General features: G+C 44.2%; 1 protein-coding gene across 3 annotated transcripts in view; it reads left to right on the top strand.

The window, feature by feature from the left end:
- Positions 1 to 19,433, top strand: part of LOC100517188 (collagen alpha-4(VI) chain-like) — a 150,103-nt gene extending 130,670 nt beyond the window's left edge. For all 3 annotated transcript variants that reach the window (XR_014825028.1, XM_084991763.1, XM_084991764.1), the window contains exons 33-37: positions 6,972 to 7,062; positions 8,384 to 9,067; positions 12,161 to 12,269; positions 12,947 to 13,182; positions 18,800 to 19,433. Coding sequence is in view for 2 of the 3 variants with exons in the window: in XM_084991763.1 (XP_084847889.1) it covers positions 6,972 to 7,062; positions 8,384 to 9,067; positions 12,161 to 12,269; positions 12,947 to 13,182; positions 18,800 to 19,065 (1,386 nt within the window). In the remaining variant the exon portion in view is untranslated. The remainder of the gene's footprint in view (positions 1 to 6,971; positions 7,063 to 8,383; positions 9,068 to 12,160; positions 12,270 to 12,946; positions 13,183 to 18,799) is intronic.
- Positions 19,434 to 19,740: the final 307 nt, after the last annotated feature.

Below are 19,740 nucleotides of genomic sequence, written 5' to 3'. Positions count from 1 at the left end.
TTTGATTTACATTTCCTTGACGATTAGTGATGTTGGACATCTTTTCACTTGCCTATTGGCCATCTGTATGTCTTTGGGAAAATATCTATTCAGGTCTTCTGCCCATTTTGTAGTTGAGTCATTTTTTTTAATGTTGAATTGTATGCATTCTTTCTATACTTATTGGATAAATGGTTTACAAATATCTTCTCCCATCCAGTAGACTGTCTTTTCTTTCTGTTGATGGTTTCCTTCCTTTGCTGTTGGAAAGCTTTTTAGTTTGATGTAGTCCAATTTGTGTATTTTTGCTTTTGTCTCATACACATAGCAGTTTAAATTAGAGATGAAACTTTTGTCTTTGGCTCTTTCATCAACACTGAAGTTCTTTTGGAAAAAGATCTTTGTCTTTCTGAGTCTCGTTTTTCTCAACTCCAAAATGGAGAGAGGGTCACAACTAGACATTATCTGGATTCCCTTCCAGGTGTAATTATCTCTTTTCAAAAAGGCACTTCCCTAACATTTGGAGATTGACATTCAGGGTACAATTACAATTACCCCCACCCCCACCCCGCGTATGCTTACCAGTGCTGCTCTCTGAGAAATGGTCCTGGGCAGACAGCATTTGGATGGTCCTTTGTCAAGATGTTCTTGCCCTCTCAGCTGCTTTAGGTTTGAGTGAAAGGCTGTCATAGTGTGTGTGAAGAACCCACCAGCTGAAATGTATTTGCATCTCAGTACTATCCTTTCTGTGTACTATCCTCTTCATTTCTTAGACATATTCTTGCCCCAGGATGCTTGGAGATGACTCTTTTCCTTACATTTAGCAATTTAGAAAGGATGTTAAATGGTACTATAATACTACTTTATTTAGGGCTGAAAGGATTTGGTAGATGTCCTAAGAAATCTTTTCAATGTAACCCACAACCACCAAGCATGTTTAAATGGACTGAGACATTAGGGCACCTGTTTATACAATCATTTCAAGTTGAATACCCATCATTCTTCCAGAAGCATCTGGGTGTTGTTCTGAAAAATAACAGAAATGAAAGACAAAAGCCCCAACGATTGTCAAAGAGAACCCTCAGACAGATAGTTCAGAAGCGAAATTACAGGACGTTCCCATTCTCCTAACTGGATCCACTCAAGGATAAAGCACAGAGTAGGGAAGGTGATGGGATGCAGCACACCCAGTTGGAAAGAAATGAGGATTTTTCTGAAAGGCTCTGAGGATGGGGTTTTATGTTGTCTTAAACAATAAAACTCAAACCACAAAACTCAATTTAATCCCCCTGCCCCACAAAGTCAGAAAGTGGAGGATTAGAGGAAAACTACAGTTTATGTGTCTCCTTTCAAATTTCATTTTATTTATAAATAGTCTAACATTTATTCCCTTGAAACAAGGGAAACAGCTCATGTTGATAGATCCAGGCACTGTTCTAAGATCTTGCACGTAACTGATTCATTCACTTAATCCTTACAACAACCGAAGAGATAACTGGTGTTAAGGGGCCATTATTTAGGTGATGAAACTAGGACATAGAGCAGAGAAATAGCTTGCTCAAGATCTGGAGTCTCCATTCACAATGAGATTTTTATTAAAAAGTCAAAAACAGGAAAAGAAGATAGTCAAAAAGTTCCAAGTTCTTTCCATGTATTAATTTCATCTTTCCAAGAATACCATGAGAGAGATTTCTATTTCTGTGTGCTGCTCTTAAAAAGAATACAAAGAATATTATACTGGGTGCCATGGAGACAAAAACAGCTTTAGAAGAGGAAAATATTGAGGAAGGCCAAAGGGATTTGGGGGGTAACTTTAAAATTTTTGGCTTGTTATTCCCCTAGAGCCAGAATCAGCAGCCATTGGAAGGAATCAGGCAATGAGGCTTCAAACTTTGGCTTTGTCCCTTGTGTTATTTGAACATGTAATTTGGCATAGGCACCTCAATTTAGCACCTGTAAAATGGGGATAAACTTACAGGTATGCTGTGAGAGTTATAAGAGGTATGTCCACAGGGACACCTGATACTCACTGTGTGTGTACACAATGAAGGCCGTTGTTACTGCCATCTCCTCAAGGTCATTAACTATATGCCTTTGCCCAGTAACTCTTTATTAAATCCAATAGCTTCCATTATAGTGCCTGTGAAGACCCAACCACATGCTTTTCATCCTTGTTATCTTCAATCCTCACTACTCAAAATGTGGTCCTGGGACCAGTAGACTAAACCAGCTCAGGTTTGTGAGAAATGCCAACTCTTTTTTTTTTTTTTTTTCCAGGGCCACACCTATGGCATATGGAGGTTCCCTGGCTAGGGGTCAAATGGGAGCTGTGGCTGTTGGCTTATGCCACAGCCACAGAAACACCATATCTGAGCTGCGTCTGCAACCTACACCACAGCTCACAGGAATACTGGGTCCTTAATCCACTGAGTGAGGCCAGGGATTGAACCCGCATCCTCATGGATACTAGTCAGGTTCATAACCCGCTGAGCCCCAGTGGGAACTCCCAGGAATGCCAACTCCTAAGCTCCATCCCTGATCTAACCCCTCAGGCTCTGCATTTTTTTTTTTTTTTTGGCTGCATTTGTGCCATGTGGAAGTTCCCCAGCTAGGGATCGAACCCGCACCATAGTTGCGACCTGAGTCCCTACAGTGACAACACTGGATCCTTAACCTGCTGCACCAAGATAACTCCCAGGCTCTGCATTTTTAATAAGATCCTCAAATGGTTTCCATGAATGTTAAGGTCTAAGGAGCTCTTCACACTGTCCTACAAGTTAATCACAATAAAGCATTTCCCAGAGGAGGTAAGGAAAGTGACCTGTAGAGGTGAGGTGAAGCGACTTGTTCTAAACAACAGGGTCCTGAAGTGGCACTCCCCTATGTCTGGTTCTGGAGTCCCACTCTCCCACCCAGCACTCTCAGTCTGAATTTACTGGGGCATCCAGGAAACGTGAGCTGTCTCACCAGGTTCCTGGTGGGACTGTGTCACTGGCAGGAGCTGAATCTGGATGCCAGATAGTTTCTAATTCTCCTCCCTAAGGTCCCAGTCAGCCCTTGTCCGAGGCAAAGCCTCCTTTCGGCGCTTGCTTCTCTCCCCTTTCCTCCCATCTGCCTGAGCCAAGAGCCTCCTCAGCTCAATCCCAGGAATGAATGTGTCCCATGGCCTCTGGCAGCTCAGCCCAGCATTGACTTGAACCCCGTGGGTCTCTCCAGCTCAGGGCCCCTGGAGCCTTCTTTAATGTTGGGGGCTGAGGTTTCAGGGTTGTCTGTATCCTTTGAGACTGTGTCTTTGTGTCTATTTTTTTTTTGTCACACCTGTGGCATGTGGAATTTCCGGGGCTAGGTATCGAACGTGCACCACAGCAGCTACCTGTGTTTATTAAACAAAAGGAGATGTTCACGCACATCCCTGGGCTGCACCCTTTCCTGCCTCTCCCCCACATGCTCCTGTCTTTAGTGCACAGTTAGTCTCACAAGAGCACATCTGGACATTCAGGTGGTTGACGGCATCACCAAAGGTGCTGATTCAAACCATAGGAAAGCTTTGAGCCTCACTTGGTTTGTGTTTCAGGTGCTCTGTTTGCGAGGTTTTCTTCTCTTGTGCTGATGGGAGTTTGCAGTAGGAATCACTGAGCCAGTTTTCTCACTCTGGGGTTCCCTCCCATGAGATCTCTTAGCTTGCACTTTCTCCAGAATCCTCTTGTCTACCAAATCAGCAACTAGGACCAGGCTGGCCGTCCAAAGCCAAAGTTACTGAATGCTAATGACATCTAGATTCAGATGACCCTGTACTGAATCATAGTCCCCTGTGGGCTTCCAGAGTGTTTTTGTATCCTTGTTCCCAAAGTTTAAGTTTTGTTGGAATGGTACAAATTGTAAGTATTATCAAAAAAGTATTTTTCTTAGGAAAAGTTTAAAAAAAGGCAAGTTTTGTGGAAATGCCAATTCAGTTGAATTTGGTAGTTTTCCAACCAGCAGGACAGCAGATAGAGGCATTGCATCCTCTGAGCTGCTCCAAGTAGACAAGGTAACACAGTGTCCTGAACACAGGCAAATGCAGGAGACAATAATGGAGGAATAGGCTGTGTTGAAACAGGAAGAAAACTTAGCAGCTTTGACTGCTACCTTAAACTCTGTTGTTGAGGAAGTAGGCTAGGGACTTGTCCAAGGCCACACAGCCAATTCTGGCAGACCAAGGCCTGGGACTCGAGTTCCCCACACATAGTCCTTTGGTGCTATATAGAACTTCCCCTGTGAACACTTCCTTTGTACAAACTGAAGGGTACATTTGAATTTCTTTGAAAACTTTCACACTACATTAAAAATTCTCTCAAATTCTGCATTTTGTAATACAATTCACCCATATTTCCTCTGGTTTAAAAATAATGTACACCAGAGTTCCTATGGTGACTCAGTGGGTTAAAGACCCAACATTGTTTCTGTGAGGGTGCAGGTTTGATCCCTGGCCCAGCTCAGTGGGTTAAGGATCTGGCATTGCCATAAGCTACAGTATAGGTCACAGATGCGGCTTGGATCCTGAATTGCTGTGGCTGTGGTGTTGGCTTCAACTGCAGCTCCAATTTGACCCCTAGCCTGAGAACTTCCATATGCTGTTGGTGTAGCCATAAAATGAAAAAAGAAGAGAAGAAAAAGAAAAAAACATACATCACTTTAGCATTTCCCCAGAACCCTCGGAGTAAAGTCAGTGCTCCTAGGGTTACTGCACTGTCCTCCTATCTCCTGGAACACTGCTGTGAATCCTGACTTCTGAAGCCTTCCAGTTTGCCTTGTGTGATTTCCAGTAAAAGCTCTTAATCTGTCTTATCCATGCCAACACTGTTCTCTCTAATCCTGGGTGATTTATTAGGTCTATTTGATTTGGTCAGATGGCCATGTGGAGTGGATTTGAATGTTGGATGTTGGTGACACTCCACTCACTGTGTCAGCCTCCCCCATCTGATCAGAAGTTCCAGGGTTTCAGATGTTCTGTGTGGCTGCCCATTGGAATGCGTGTTCTCTAGTCTCTGGGGGAGTGGGGGCATTGAAAAGAATTCATGGACAGGCACTGCCTACCTCTGAGTCTTTGTACATGCTATTCTTCCCCACCGTAATGCTTTTCCCTGCTTTTCTGCCAGGCAGGCATATACTACTCATTCTCTCAGAAGTGTCTGATGCCATTGTCTTCATCAGGTTCCCTGTATCTCTTCCCTTTGAAATGAATCTCCTCTTCCTGTATTTATAGAATATATTACTGGGTCTCTTTCTTTCTTGAAAATTGTTTTTCCATTTTTCTCCTCATGTCTTTAAGCTCCTTGAAGATGTGGTTGTGTCACTTTTGTGTCTCAAGATGGCATGTGCTGAATAAATTCCGTTGGCTCCTCAGCCCTCATTTGCCAGCCAGATGTAGAGGACATTTACCTAGTTTCATCAGTCTTGGTCGGTTTGGATTCTAAGTCAGGAAGAAGTATAATTTAAGATTGCTTTTGCCATGGGAGACTTAGCTACATTCCCATGTTTGTTTTATGTTTTAGCGTAAAGTTCCACTCTTTATATTTCTTTCCCTACAAGGGGCTTTCCTTCAAGGAAGCTCAGTGTGAGGGAGCATGTTTGGGATATGTTGCAGTCCTAAGTGGAAACAGTGAAGAGTTCTGTATGGAGTATATGTTACAGAATGTTCTTTTCCAGAGTAACTGCTGCCTGTGTCTCCCGAGCATCATACTGTCAGAGGAGGGTCCAGGTCTGCTTGGTCCTGGCCTCAGGGATGGAGGAATATGGACTGGCCTTCAGGGAGGCCCTGTCTTCCACAGAGTGGACACTGTGATGGCCACAACTAAGCTTAGCTAGCCAGCTCTTTGCAAATCGCACCTCAATTCCTAAGAGAAATAAGCTGAAAGCATTTCTAATTTCATTATGGTGTGGAAATCCTGCAAACAGTCTGCATTAGCAGGGAGGGTTGACTGTGAGACCTCATTTATGCCCAAGTCTCGGGGGCTTAGCACCATGAAGTGTTATTTCCGCACCTTTCACCAGTTATGTGGGTCTTTGGGTATGTGGGTGAAGGGAGGGGGTGCTTTGCTGCCTTCAGGACCTGGGCTCCTTCTGTCAGTGGCCCCATCATGCCTTAGGGCCTCAAGACCTTCTGGATCCTCTACATCTGGCTGGCAGATGAGGGCTGAGGAGCCAACGGAATTTAGCACATGCCTTGGAAATGGCACTTACCACTTCCACTTACAAGCTGTTGGCTAGACCCCAGTCATGTGGTCCAGTTAACTGCAAGGAAGGGTAGAAGTGCAGGCTAGTTGTGACACTGGAAAGAAGAGGGAATGGGCTGGTTTATCCAGCCAGTTATCACATGGACCTTGTGGGGATTTATTATTAATATTCTTTGTTGTTTAAACCTGATGTCAGCTATTAATCATAATTGGAAAGGTCCGTGAAGCAGATAAACAGATTTGCCACCCTTAGAAAGCTGTCCCTGGTTCCCCCTCACTCTTCCCAGCTCTGCACACCAGAAATGCTCTGGAGAGGCCTCCCTCATGGTCCCTGCTTCTTTCCATGCTCATGGTTTACAACCTCTAGGACTACACCCTAGAAGGGTCTTCCTGTTAGGGTTACAACTCCCACTGCATTGCATACCATGGATGATCACTGAAGACTTACAGAATTAATAAATGATTGACGCCTCCCCTCCCTGACCCTCCTTCCAACACAGCCTGACATGGGCTGCGTTTTATACACGTTGAGGGTGTGAAGACCCACAGCTTATGTACTCACAGCAACGCTGGTCACCCTCCACGTTAGAATCAGAGACTATAAATGGCTATAAATGACTGGAATGGAAATGGCAAATTATGTAGACATATATAAGTAGACATATTCTTTAAAAATATCATAGTAATGTTTTTCCGGTATGAATTGGGAGATGCATGAAAAACATGGTCCGAGATTTAATGTGGCTAACGAGACCCTTATGTGTGTGTTTGCACTAGATGAATGGAACCAACAGATTTCGTCTTTACGTCTGGGAGACAGAGGGCCAGCAAGATGTAGAGCACATGGCCCGCTGCACACTCTGCTATGGTAAGCCTGGATGGCATTGCTGGTCAGACAGAGGTCTTCACAACAGCATGAATTAACCTGGGCCAGTTCTGCTTTGCAGATAATTTGCTTGGTATGTGCAGAGCTTTAGAATTTGGGAATTTCCTGTTAACTCTGGATCCCAGGTTCTTCTTAGGAAGTCAGAATAGTCCAAAGAAATCTAGACACTGCATTCCTTTGTGGCTGTGGTCAGTCAGATATGAGTAGTGCCTGCCCTCTTTGGAGGGGTGAGTGTTTTCTGGTGTCTCATGGTCCCTCTCCGCCTTCTCTCTTCCTTGGCCTGCTCTGCTTCCTTGCCTGTCCTGCCAGGCTCCATAGATGCCCAGGCTTGTGTTCCTTCTTCAGTGGCAACTTTGTAAAGGACAGACAACTGAACTGAGGTCAGGAGTCCTGGGTTCACAGCCTGGAACTGCCATTGGCCACCAGTGGGGTTTTGGTATTGGCAAGTCATTCCCTGTCTTGGAGCCCTCAGCTTCTATCACCATATCCCACACCCCACACTGACCTGGGTTGGAGAGACTGTGATGCTGAAACCCGTGTGTGCCCAAGTGTGAAGGACTCTCATCCACACCCACGTCACTTGAGGCCAGAGTGAGTCCTGAAGGGGATGTCAAAAGGGGACTTAATTGTTTCCTCTCCTTGACCCACACTAAGACCTAAATCTGCCTTGAGAGATTTGGCTCAGAGAACTCGGTCAGGTCAAATGCAGGAACTGGTGTTTGTAGATTGTGTCACAGCCGATGAACTGCTTTCACATCCATGGCCTTGTTTGACATGTGGTCCCTCTGGGCCTCCATCCCCCTCCTGTGGAAGAAGAAACCCAGCTGGGCTTCATCAAGCCTGAGCTTTTGCTTCACACCAGGCATCGTTCTGAGCACTCACCTGTGCTGACTCCTTTTAAACTACACAAACGACCTCATAAAGGAGGTATCATTATTACTGCTATCATTGTCCTCATCTGACAGATGAGGAAGTTGAGGCCATGAAAAAGCTGAGTAATCTGCCTCACATCACACACCCAGTAACAGGTCAGGCCTGATGGAACCAGGCAGGTGTCTGTGAACCTAGGGATTAGGAAGTCGGATGGCCTCGTGGTTAGAAACGCTCAATAAGGAATCAGATCCTCTCAACTCTTCTTCTGGAAAATGGGCACATTTGCTTATAATGCCCATCTGCTGGCTGAGTCCACCCCACGCAGGTAGCCCTCAGCAGTGGCTCTCCTTACTGAGTACCTGGAAGGGTGTGCACCTGGAAAGGGAAGGGACATATGGTAACTTCATCTCTCCCTGCCTCTCCCCTACAGACCAGTGCCTCCCAGCCCCCGAGTGTGGGTGGGACGCATTGGGGCCGCTGGCTGTGGATGTGGACGTGGCCTTCGTGGTGGACAGCTCCCATGGAGTGGACGCCAGCTTCTACCGTGCTGCCTTGACTCTGGTGGATGCTGTGCTGGATGACGTGGAGGTGGCTGTGCAGCCGAGTGCAACCCCCCATGGGGCCCGCGTGGCCCTGGTGACGTACACGACCCTTGGCTTCTGGCCGGGTGCCCAGCAGCCCCCTGTGCGTGAGGGCTTCCACCTGACCTCCTACGGCCACCGGACGCAGATGCAGAGGCGTGTGCATGAGGCCGCAGGCCACCCCTTGCAAGGAGCCCCCGCCCTGGGTCATGCCCTGGAGTGGACACTGGAGAGGGTGCTCCTGACAGCCCAGCTGCCCGGGAGGGCGCAGGTCCTCCTTGCCATCGTGGCCAGCAAGACCAGCAGCTGGGACCAGGAGAAGCTAAGGACTCTGTCCTTGGAGGCCAAGTGCAAAGGCATCATTTTGTTTGTGCTGGCCTTGGGCCCGGGCTTGGGGACCCGCGAGCTGGAGGAGCTGGCTCGTGTGGCCAGTGCCCCCTCCGAACAGCATCTCTTGCACCTGGAGGGGATCTCGGATCAGGAGATGGCCTATGCCCGAGGCTTCACTCGGGCCTTCCTGAATCTCCTAAAAAGTGAGCAGTCCCAGAGCCCTGGGGGTGGGGTGAGGGTGGTGTGTGGGGAGAGAGGGCAAGTACAGAGCTGGCATTTGGGCAGGTGGGTGCCCTTCACACCTTCACTCTTGCTGAGTTGTGCACAGCTCCAAATCTTCTGCAGAACCCCTAGGGAGCACCCCATTTTTATTTTATTTTATTTTTTTTATATAATTTTTTTATTTTCCCACTGTACAGCAAGGGGGTTAGGTTATCCTTACATGTATACATTACAATTACATTTTCCCCCCACACTTTGTTCTGTTGCAACATGAGTATCTAGACATAGTTCTCAATGCTATTCAGCAGGATCTCCTTGTAAATCTATTCTGAGTTGTGTCTGATAAGCCCAAGCTCCCGATCCCTCCCACTCCCTCCCCCTCCCATCAGGCAGCCACAAGTCTTTTCTCCAAGTCCATGATTTTCTTTTCAGTGGAGATGTTCATTTGTGCTGGATATTAGATTCCAGTTATAAGTGATATCATATGGTATTTGTCTTTGTCTTTCTGGCTCATTTCACTCAGTATGAGATTCTCTAGTTCCATCCATGTTGCTGCAAATGGCATCATGTCATTCTTTTTGATGGCTGAGTAGTATTCCATTGTGTATATATACCACATCTTCTGAATCCAATCATCTGTTGATGGACATTTGGGTTGTTTCCATGTCCTGGCTATTGTGAATATAGAGCACCCCATTTTTAAAGACCTTGAACTATGTTGCTCTGACACTGTGTCAAGCCTAGTTTCCTGTCTGGAACTTCTCCTCTGGTGGCTGAGAGGCTTCAGGTTTCCCACCTAACCTCTCAATTTTCTTTTACCAAAATGAGAATTACAATTTCTTCTCTATTTGTGAAGAGTATATTCAAGTACATTCATGAACACACCATTGCCATGCATACATAAGGCATAGTTATTTTTATGACTCTCTGCATAACAGGGCTATGGAATAGTGCTTCTTAGATTTTAACATGCACATACATTTCCTGGGGATACAGTTAAAATTTGGCTTCTGATTCATTAGGTCTGAGCTGGGTCCTGAGAGTCTGCATTTTTTAATAAACTCCTGGTTGATACTGATGCTGTTGGTCTGTGGACCACATTTTGAATGGCAAGGTCTGTAGGGACTTGCCAGGAAGGGAGGGAGTCAGGTTGAAAGTCCGATGTCTCCCACCTCAGGTTGGGTGGGTGAAGCCCCCAGTGAAGTTTAGGGGCTACTGTGATAGTGCATCTCAGCTGGAATTCTTCCGTGCACCCTGACTTGGTATCCATACTTCTGCTGGGAACTAGGTAAACCAAGTTTATGGGCAACTAGTACCAAATCTGTAACCCAGGCATGAAAATAGAAGTGGTTAGGATTGAGGGGTGGGTATCACCCTGGTCACATTTCCAGAAGTTTGTTCTGCTGGGCATAGTCCAAAACAACTCCTGGAACAAGGGAGGCCTTCTTACCTTCCTTGCTGGGAGACCTTGGTTTCTCAGTTTAAAAGTGGGTGAGACATCCTCCTGGGAGCCCTGAGGAACATCTGCCCATTTGTCACTGAAGGAGTAAAGGGAGTCTGATGTGGACATCTTGGAAGAACTGACACAGCGTTTGCGCCCCTCTCATTTGAGGGGTATGGGTGATTTGTTCTAGTCTGAGCTTTGCCCCTACTGAGCTGTGTGAGTCTAGAAAGGTCAGTGAACCATGCTGGACTTTAGACTCCTTACCTTTATAGGAGGTGGAGGATGGAATTGTAATAAATGGTTGATGGCTTCATGATTCTTTGACAGAGAAGCAGGCTAAAGGATACCTTTTCTAATCTGCTTTCATTTCACTTTATCTTTTATGCTTTATTATATTAGGTTGCATTTCATATTTTGTTCTGTTCTTTTATGTTGTGATTTTAATTAATTAATTTAATTAATTCTGGCTGCACCCATGGCATATGGAAGTTTCCAGGCTAGGGATTGAATCTGAGCTGCAGCTGTGACAATGCCAGATCCTTTAACCCACTGTGCTGGGCCAGGAATTGAACCCACACCTCTAGATTGACCCAAGCCACTGCAGTCGGATTCTTAACCCATTGGGCCACAGTGGGAACTTGGTGCGATTTTATTTTATATTGCTTATATGTTAGAATGCATTTAATGCTTTTATTTTGTTTGTATTTTAATTTATTTTTATTTTCTTATTTTTAGCTTTGTTTGAATTAACATCTTTTTGATTTTATGTCATTTTTTTTTTGGTTTTTATATTTTTTTATTTTGTTGCTCTTTTATTTTATTTTTTAAATGATTTTTATTTTTTCCATTATAGTTGGTTTACAGTGTTCTGTCAATTTTCTACTATACAGCAAAGTGACCCAGTCACAAGTATATATATATATATATATATATATATATATATATATATATATACACACACACACACACACACACACACACATACATATACATGTTCTTTTTCTCATATTTCCTCCATCGTGCTCTATCGTAAGTGATTAGATGTAGTTCCCAGTGCTACACAGCAGGATCTCATTGCTTATCCATTCCAAATGCAGCAGTTTGCATCTATTAACTCCAGATTCCCAGTTCATCCCACTCCCTCCCCCTCCCCCTTGGTAACCACAAGTCTGTTCTCCAAGTCAGAAAAACGAGTTTCTTTTTTGTGGAATTCTTTGTTCCAGATATGTGATATCATAAGGTATTTGTCTTTTTCTTTCTGACTTACTTCACTTAGTATGAGAGTCTCTAGTTTCATCCATGTTGCTGCAAATAGCATTATTTTGTTCTTTTTAATGGCTGAGTAGTATTCCATTGTGTATATATACCACATCTTCTTAATCCATTCATCTCTTGATGGACATTTAGTTGTTTCCATGTCTTGGCTATTGTGAATAGTGCTGTAATGAACATGCGGGTGCATTTGTCTTTCTCAAGGACAGCATATTTTACTCTTGATTTCATTTTGTGTCTAAAGTTGTATGTCTTAATGGATAATATTTTGTTTTTATGCTTTATTTTAATTTGTTTTATTTTCAAGTTTCATATAATTTTGTGCTTAAGGTGATTTGATATTTTGTTTTATCTTCAGGTAGAACAAACCAGTACCCACCCCCAGAGCTCACTGAAGAGTGTGGGGGCCTGAGCCGAGGGGACACTCTGCTATTGAGGAGGCAGCAGCAACAACTCCTGCCTGAGAGGTAGGATGAGGGCAGAGCTTTTCCCATGGCTCTGTCCCCTGTGGGTGACTGTCTCCCTCAAGTCATAGGCAGTGCCTGCCAGTCCTTGACCTGACTCATACCATTGGGGCTTAGATACTCTTGTGTTTGATCACTCTGATATGGTTTGGTTTTTCTTTTCTTATCTTCAATATTAAGGTTAATATAAGACCGATAAAAAATTCAAAGATTTTGGCGTATAATTTTCTTTTATGTAGTATCTTTGTCTAGTTTTGGTATTAGCAATGAGATCCTCTTATATAGCACAGGGAACTATATCTGGTCCCTTGTGATGGAATATGATTAAAGATAATGTGAGTCATTTTGCTGTACAGTAGAAATTGACAGAACACTGTAAATCAGCTATAATGGAAAAAATCATAGAAGAAAATTCAAAGAGCATGGAAGTGTATAAAAGCAAACACTCAGAATTTTCTATTTTACCCTGTTCCCCATCCTCTAATCCCATGTCCCAGAAGTAAACCTGATAATGCTAGACATATTATTCTGATATTTATCCTGATACCTCTGCAAACCTAAGACAACAGCTGATGCAGTAACAAAGTCCTCAGGAGATGCCCAAGCCTGACGTTCCCCATGCCCAGCTGCACCAGGTGGGACTCACTTCCTCGTTCTCATGGTTTTTGGGTTCTGTGCAGGTTGCCCAGGAGCCGGTTTGGCAGATCTGCCCTTGCCAGTGATTTGGAAGCACTTCAAGCAACAGACTCTTTTCTAGAGGAGACTAGAAAAGCCACAAAGACATCTATCACTCAGCACTCGAAAGGGGCACTCGAAAATGATGAAAAGAGTGGCTACAATGCTGAAGAAAATGAGCAGGAAAAGCCTGCACAACCAAAAGAAACTGAAAAAGAAAGAAATTCAGGCACTGCCTATGGTAAAACCCCTACTCTCCCTTGCTCTTTGGGTTGGGTTTACTTTTTAACACCTTTAGCCTAAAAAAATTTCTTGTGCTCTGTGGTAGCATGCCGACTTTGGCTTTTGACAGTTTCCTTCTAAATGCACAAATTCATGTGTGTAGCTAAAGAAATTAGTTTAAGGAAACCATATATGAAGGCTGACCTCTGTCTGACTGTAAAACTAGAGCTAGCAGAAGCTGTCTTAGGGAGTATTTTGGAGACTCCCCCTGTGGAGTGTCTGTACTTCATTGCAGAGAAGCAATGGTTTGTTTTGGAAGTGGTGAAACTACCTTTGACCTTGGGGGAAAATGGCTTGTAGAAGCCTCCTTCACCTCTGAGTGGCCACATGTGTTCTGACCAAGTTTAAGGAACACTTGGGATCCATGTTAAACAACTGCAGCATCCATTCTGGATTCAGCCTCTAGTAACACAAATGCCATTGCCACATGGGATCCACAGATTAAGCCAAAGAACAAAGACATTAGGAAGAGATATGGGGGAATTTGACTCTGAAGTTTTAAAAGGGTAGAAGGAAGAGAGCTGAGAGAGTTTCTAGTGAGTGGTGTGGTCAGTCCTGTTTATATTAAGTGAGAGGTCACTGCCCAGAGGTTTTGAATGTACTTAGATGGTCTGGTGCTGCTAGCTGGGTGGCCATGGGAAAGTTACTTACTTTTGTTGTGGCTCCGTTTTCTGATCAGTAAAGTGGGGATTACGTGAATCCCTACCTCATGGGGTTGTTTTGAGAATGAACTTGAAAATTCATGTTTGCTACACAGGAAGCATGCAAGTTAGCTGTTAAGATGCTGAAGTGTCCAGTCTCTCAGATTCCAAAGCAAACATCAGATAGACACAGGAATAGGCATTCCTAGCAGGGACAGTAACATTTTACCCCTTAGGCTAAACATTAAGCATAGAAAAACTTCTCTTATTGATTGTTATTTATTTATTTATTTATTTTTTTGGTATGTAATATCTGCTAAGGATTACTAAGGCAGTGATTTTTTTCAGTCTGGGCTATAAATTAGAATCATTTGGGAATCTTTAAAAACTCTCAGTGCTCAGAATTCATCTCAGCCCAATTCAGTCAGGCTCTGGGTATGATTCCACTGGGCAACCAAATGTGAGAAGCACGGCCCTGAGGAGTCTCTTCTTACAAAATTAAGGTGAAAGGGATGGAAGAGAGCTTCCTGGTGACCTAATCAACCTTATTCACAGAAGCTTGAAGGTTTCCAGAATTGCCCATGCTCTCCTGTTGCACCCCCAAGGCCATCCTGAGCCTTCACCACCTCTTCACGCTCCTTCCCTCATGTCTTTTCCCCTCAGCAGATGTTTTTGCTTGCAGAAGAAATAAAGGGGGCCAGGTGCAACCTCCTGCAAGTCCCTGTGTCACTCACAGCCTTCCTCTCTGCCCTCCAGTCAGGGGAAAGAGCTGTCCCTGTCTTTGAGGGTGTGCTGAACACCAAAAGGACCAAAGGGCCCTGGGAGACCTCACGCCTTGAGTGCCTCAGGTTGGGGCCACTGTGACCCGCTGGCTCCCTCCTCAAGCCAGCTCCTGTCTTGCTTCAGAGACAACATCCTTATCTTTTAATCTCCTTCTGACCAGCCCATCTTTCCCCAGGTCCATCCTTAACAGGAGGATCCAGTTTTTATGGAGCCAGAAGTTTGTACAATTTAGAGGACCCTCTTAAAGAATACAAACTTGTTGAAATTAAGGGCAAAAGTAGATATTTATTTAGAAGAGGCTTACCCACATAAGGAGCCCTTCAACAGCTTTGGCTTAGGCTTCATTAATTTCCTGGTGAATCCACAGTGCCTTCCCCAGGTCCTGTCTTAGATCTCAAAGCTGTCTACACACACTATCGGGCATTCCTACTGTGACTTCAGCTCTCCCCTCTGTAGAAACAACTCCAACTCCAGATCCATATCTTTTGCCTGTAACTCTCTTCTAAGCTGCAGACCAGGATATTTAGCCACTCTGCTGACTGCATCATCGGACATGCCCACAGTCCTCTCAAACCCAGTTAAGCAGACAGGCCTTGTCTTTCTCATTGAACCTTCTCCCCACTTATTCCTTTACTGCAAGGAACTACACTGGCCCAGGCATGGAAAGCCATACCCACCTTTCACTAGCTGTTCTTCGCTCCCCACCTCTACTCCTAGCTGGGTACCAGATCTTGGCGTGGCTCCCTCCTCAGCATCCTTCAGACCCACTCTCTTCTCCTCCACATCTTCCCTCTCTGTACCCAGGCTTCCACCTCGAGTGTAATCTCAGTGTCCTCTGACTGGTCTCATTTCTTCCCATTTGTCCTTTCCCCCCAGTTGCATTCTGAAGATCAAATTGTTTTTTCTAAAATGCAGATCTGGCCCAGTCATTTCTCTTCTATGGTTCCCCATTGTCATGAGATCATGTCCAGGAACCCAAGTGGGATACACAGGCTTCTGCATGGTCCTCAGAGTCTCACTAGCCACCACTGCCCTGTGTACATTTTTGGTGCTATTGCAGCAGCTCTCCTACCCTGTTCTTTATTATGTCTCCATGGCATTGCTCCCTCACCTGCTCATCTCCATATCCTCTCCTCAGCATCTACTTGGATTGCATCTGCTCATCTTTTACTGCTCCATGCTGGTGTTACCCAAACTTGGAGCCCTCTATGGCTCTGGGAGAGGGCTCTTACTAAGCATCCAGAGCCTTTCTGCACCCCTGCATCTCGGGCCAAGTTCTGCCAGAGCTCTGGCGCCTTTGCTGCATCTATTTGTGAAGAATTAAATGAACATCCTCTCTCTTCCCAGCACCCAGGCTGATCTTGGTCTGATTTCAATTTCAGGGTAATCTCCAGAATGTACAGATATATTTTGTGATTTTCTTCTCCCAGTAGGGTTACATGGTAAAACTTGTACATCAGGAGACAGCTGGTCTCAGCAAAATTTCACTTTCCCTGTCACTGCTCTCCATACCTTTCCAGCCATCTCCTCTCTCTTCCCTCTTCTTTCTTCCCTTCTTGGATTCTGTGGACTTGTTTCAGTAAAACTGACTGCTGCTGCTGGGTTCTTCTGAGAAGTTGAAAGTTACTACTCATGGGAAAATTAACACCACATGTAAAATTGGAGGCTGTCAATAATTGCATGGGTGAAATAGCCCCTGGCACGTTTTCATACCGATAGGAAAAAATTAGAGTCTGAGGCTTCTTGGGCGTTAGGTTTCTAAGTTTTCTTAGAAATAATTGGTTTAAAGCAATGAGGTTTTACTCACCTATAGCTGTACCATATAAGCTATTTCCATTTTCTGGTCAATAATTTAGAATGGAATCAAATGAAAAATTTAGTTCCTTTTTTGCAATAGCCACGTTTCTGATGCCCAGCAGCCACCTGGGCAGTGGCTACCGTATTGGACAGGGCAGATATAGAGCGTTTTCCTCAGGGAAGAACATTCTACCGGACAGTGCGGCCCTAAGAAGTATAATCTTAAAAGAAACAACCACTGTCTGATGGGCTCCCAGGTTCAAGGCAAGGGTGGGCTTCCTAAAGACCAAAGCCACAAAGTGCCGCTAGGAAAAGTGAATGGTTTGTTTAAATGAATCTGTTTGGAATCAATTTAAACAATTCCAAATGGATTGGCCAGGGTAAGTGTCAGCTGGTTGCTGAGCCCCAAATCTATTTGTTGAACCCACAGAGTACAGTGAAAAGTTCACCCTGGAGGGTTTTTTTTTGTTTTTTTTTTTGTTCACATTTTTTTTGGAGAAGCGTTTGTTCTGGCTTCTTCTGCCCATGCCTTTGTTGCTTCCTGTGTTACAGCCTCCATGGAATCATGAAATAGGCCAATTTCGATGTGCTTGTTTGAGGCACAAGACAGTTCCTATGAATGGATCTCATTCTCTGAGGTCCAAGACATCTGGTCACTTCTTCAAGATTATATTAGAGGGAGGTGAGCAAGCAGCTTCCTAGGAACAGACTATGAATTGTAGCTTCCTAGGAAAAGACTATGAATTGCTTTATGAAAACAATATCCTTTTTTTTTTTTTTTTGGACTGTGCCCACAGCATGGAAGTTCTCAGGTCAGGGATTGAACCCATGACGTGGCAGCAGCCTAAGCCACTGCAGTGGCAACGCACCAATCCTTAGCCTGCTGCGCCGTAAGAGAAATCCCAATAATATCCTCTTTATTTGGGAGTGCTTGGAAGGTCCAGGGGAAATTCATTTGGTGGATACCATCATTCTGTGCTGTAGGGCTGACCTGACACAAGAATATTTTTTCCCTGATATAAAGTGTGCCCAAGGAAATCTATTCTCCCTAGATTCCAAAGGTTACAGACTTGGGAAAATTCATGTGTGACTGAAAATTTAAAATAGGCACTCCCAGAGCTCGCTCTTATTTTAACTTGTTGATTATTTATTTGTTTTGCTTTTTAGGGCTGCAGGTGAGGCCTATGAAAGTTCCCAGGCTAGGGGCTGAATCAGAGCTGCAGCTGCCGGCCTATACGACGGCCACAGCAATGCAGGACCTGAGCTGCGTCTGTGACCTACGCCAGAGCTTACGGCAACACCAGACAACACTGAGTTTTGAGGCCAGGGATCAAACCCACATCTTCATGGATACTAGTAGTGTTTGTTACCACTGAGCCACATGGGAACTCCCCATGATTCTCAATGCTATTTTCCATTTTCCAAGAACATCGTGTTTTTCTTTTAATAGATACCTTAACTTCTTGGGCAAGTGTCAGGTTCAGTAAATAATAAATTAGATGGATTTGCTTGGGCCATTCGAAGGCTGGAAGGTTTGGAGATTTGGCAAGAGTTTGAGATGATTTGAAAAAAAAAAGAGGGAAATAAGCATAATAAGCCAGTGAGGAGTTCTCTTGAATTTTGTCGAATGCTTTTTCTTTATGTATTGAGATGACCATATTTTTTTCAAATTTTATTTTTATTAGAGTATAGTTGCTTTATAGTGACCCAGTCTCTCTCTCTCTCTCTCTCTCTCTCTCACTCACACACACACACACACTCTCTTTTTCTTGTGTTATCTTCCATCATGGTCTATCCCAAGACACTGGATATAGTTCCCTGTACTGTACAGTAACCTCGTTGCTTATCCATTCTAAATGTAACAGTTTGCATCTATCTGCTATGGTTTTTATCTTTTATTCTGTTAATTGCTGATTTGTATATGTTGAACTATCCTTGCACCTCAGAGATAAATCCCACCTGATCATGGCATATGATCCTTTTAATGTGCTGTTGAATTTGGTTTGTTAGCATTTTATTGAGGAAAGATTTATTGATTTATTCATTCACTCATTCATACATTGTGTGGTATATCTGTCATATACTCAGTGTAAAATAATAGCTCTAACTGTATTGCCCCTTTCACATGTTATGTGACACCTTACAACAAACTTGTGGTGTAGTTTTCCTTTTTTAAATATTGTTTTTATATTTGGAGGAAATTGAGGTTCAGAGAATGTGAGTTACTTGCTGAAGGCCACACAGCCAGGTGTTGGTGAGGTTAGGATTAGTTTTTAGGTTTGTGAATCCAAACTATAGCTTCTTTGCTGCTGTGACGCAGGTAGTTCAGCTCTGCCTGTATTTGTTTTGTTGCAGATCCTTGTTCCCTAGATCCAGTGGAAGGTGAGTGCCAGAACTACGTCCTAAAATGGTCCTATAACAAGGAGGAGCAGGCTTGCCGACAGTTCTGGTATGGCGGCTGTGGGGGCAATGCCAACCGATTCGAGACCAAGGAAGAATGTGAAACCTGGTGTGTCTCATCTCCCCAGAGAGGCAGGCAGAGCCACAGAACTGCCGCCTCTGTCTTAATAACTGATGAAACTGAGATGCCCTTGCCCGAGACCATGCCCCACGGCTCATAAGTGATGAAGCCCAGGCTACAACCTCAGAGGTCAAACTCCTTACCCTGTGAAGCTTTTCCTTTCAGTGAGGGCTTGGGCCAGATGACTGCATTCTAGTCATTTCAGAAAAGAACTGAAACCTTCCTGAAAGTTTTTCAATGATTTCAAACTGAATGTAAAAGAAACTTCACCTTACCCAAAAATTTTCTTGGCATTGTAGCAAAAAGAAAATGTTCTTGGCTTTGTGAGTAAAACCTAATTTGGAAATGAGTTGTAACTTAACTTCCTTTCTTTATAGTTAAGAGAACATGGAAGCATAAGTCAAAGTGGGGGTCTGGAAAAGGGCAAATGTCATCCTTACTAATAAAGGCATTCTTGGTGTGATGTGAGATATCCTCATTGTGATCTTGTTATACTTCGTGATGTAGCAGTTGATAGAGAGGAAACAGCAGTGAGTTTGACATACACTGCAGTGACTCCTGTCCTTCAAAACTTGGTGACTCAAAAATGCAGGCTGACCTTGTCAGTGCATATATGAAACGAAAGGTCTAGGTTCACTGAGGATGAAAAATGTTGCCATGTGGATAAGTGAGGATGACTACAGTTTTGCAAGCTCTTCCGCTTGCTCACAGCTTAGTTGCCCATCTTGAGGACAGGACTAGAGCTGTCCTCAATTGCACAGAATTCTAGAGCTAC

The sequence above is a fragment of the Sus scrofa genome, chromosome 13, assembly GCF_054392235.1.
Source record: "Sus scrofa isolate SSC_HxYL_T2T_F1_AM1 chromosome 13, Sscrofa_HxYL_maternal_Yorkshire_Landrace_v2.0, whole genome shotgun sequence".
Classification (NCBI taxonomy): domain Eukaryota; kingdom Metazoa; phylum Chordata; class Mammalia; order Artiodactyla; family Suidae; genus Sus; species Sus scrofa.
This window is presented reverse-complemented; position numbering and strand designations above follow the sequence as displayed.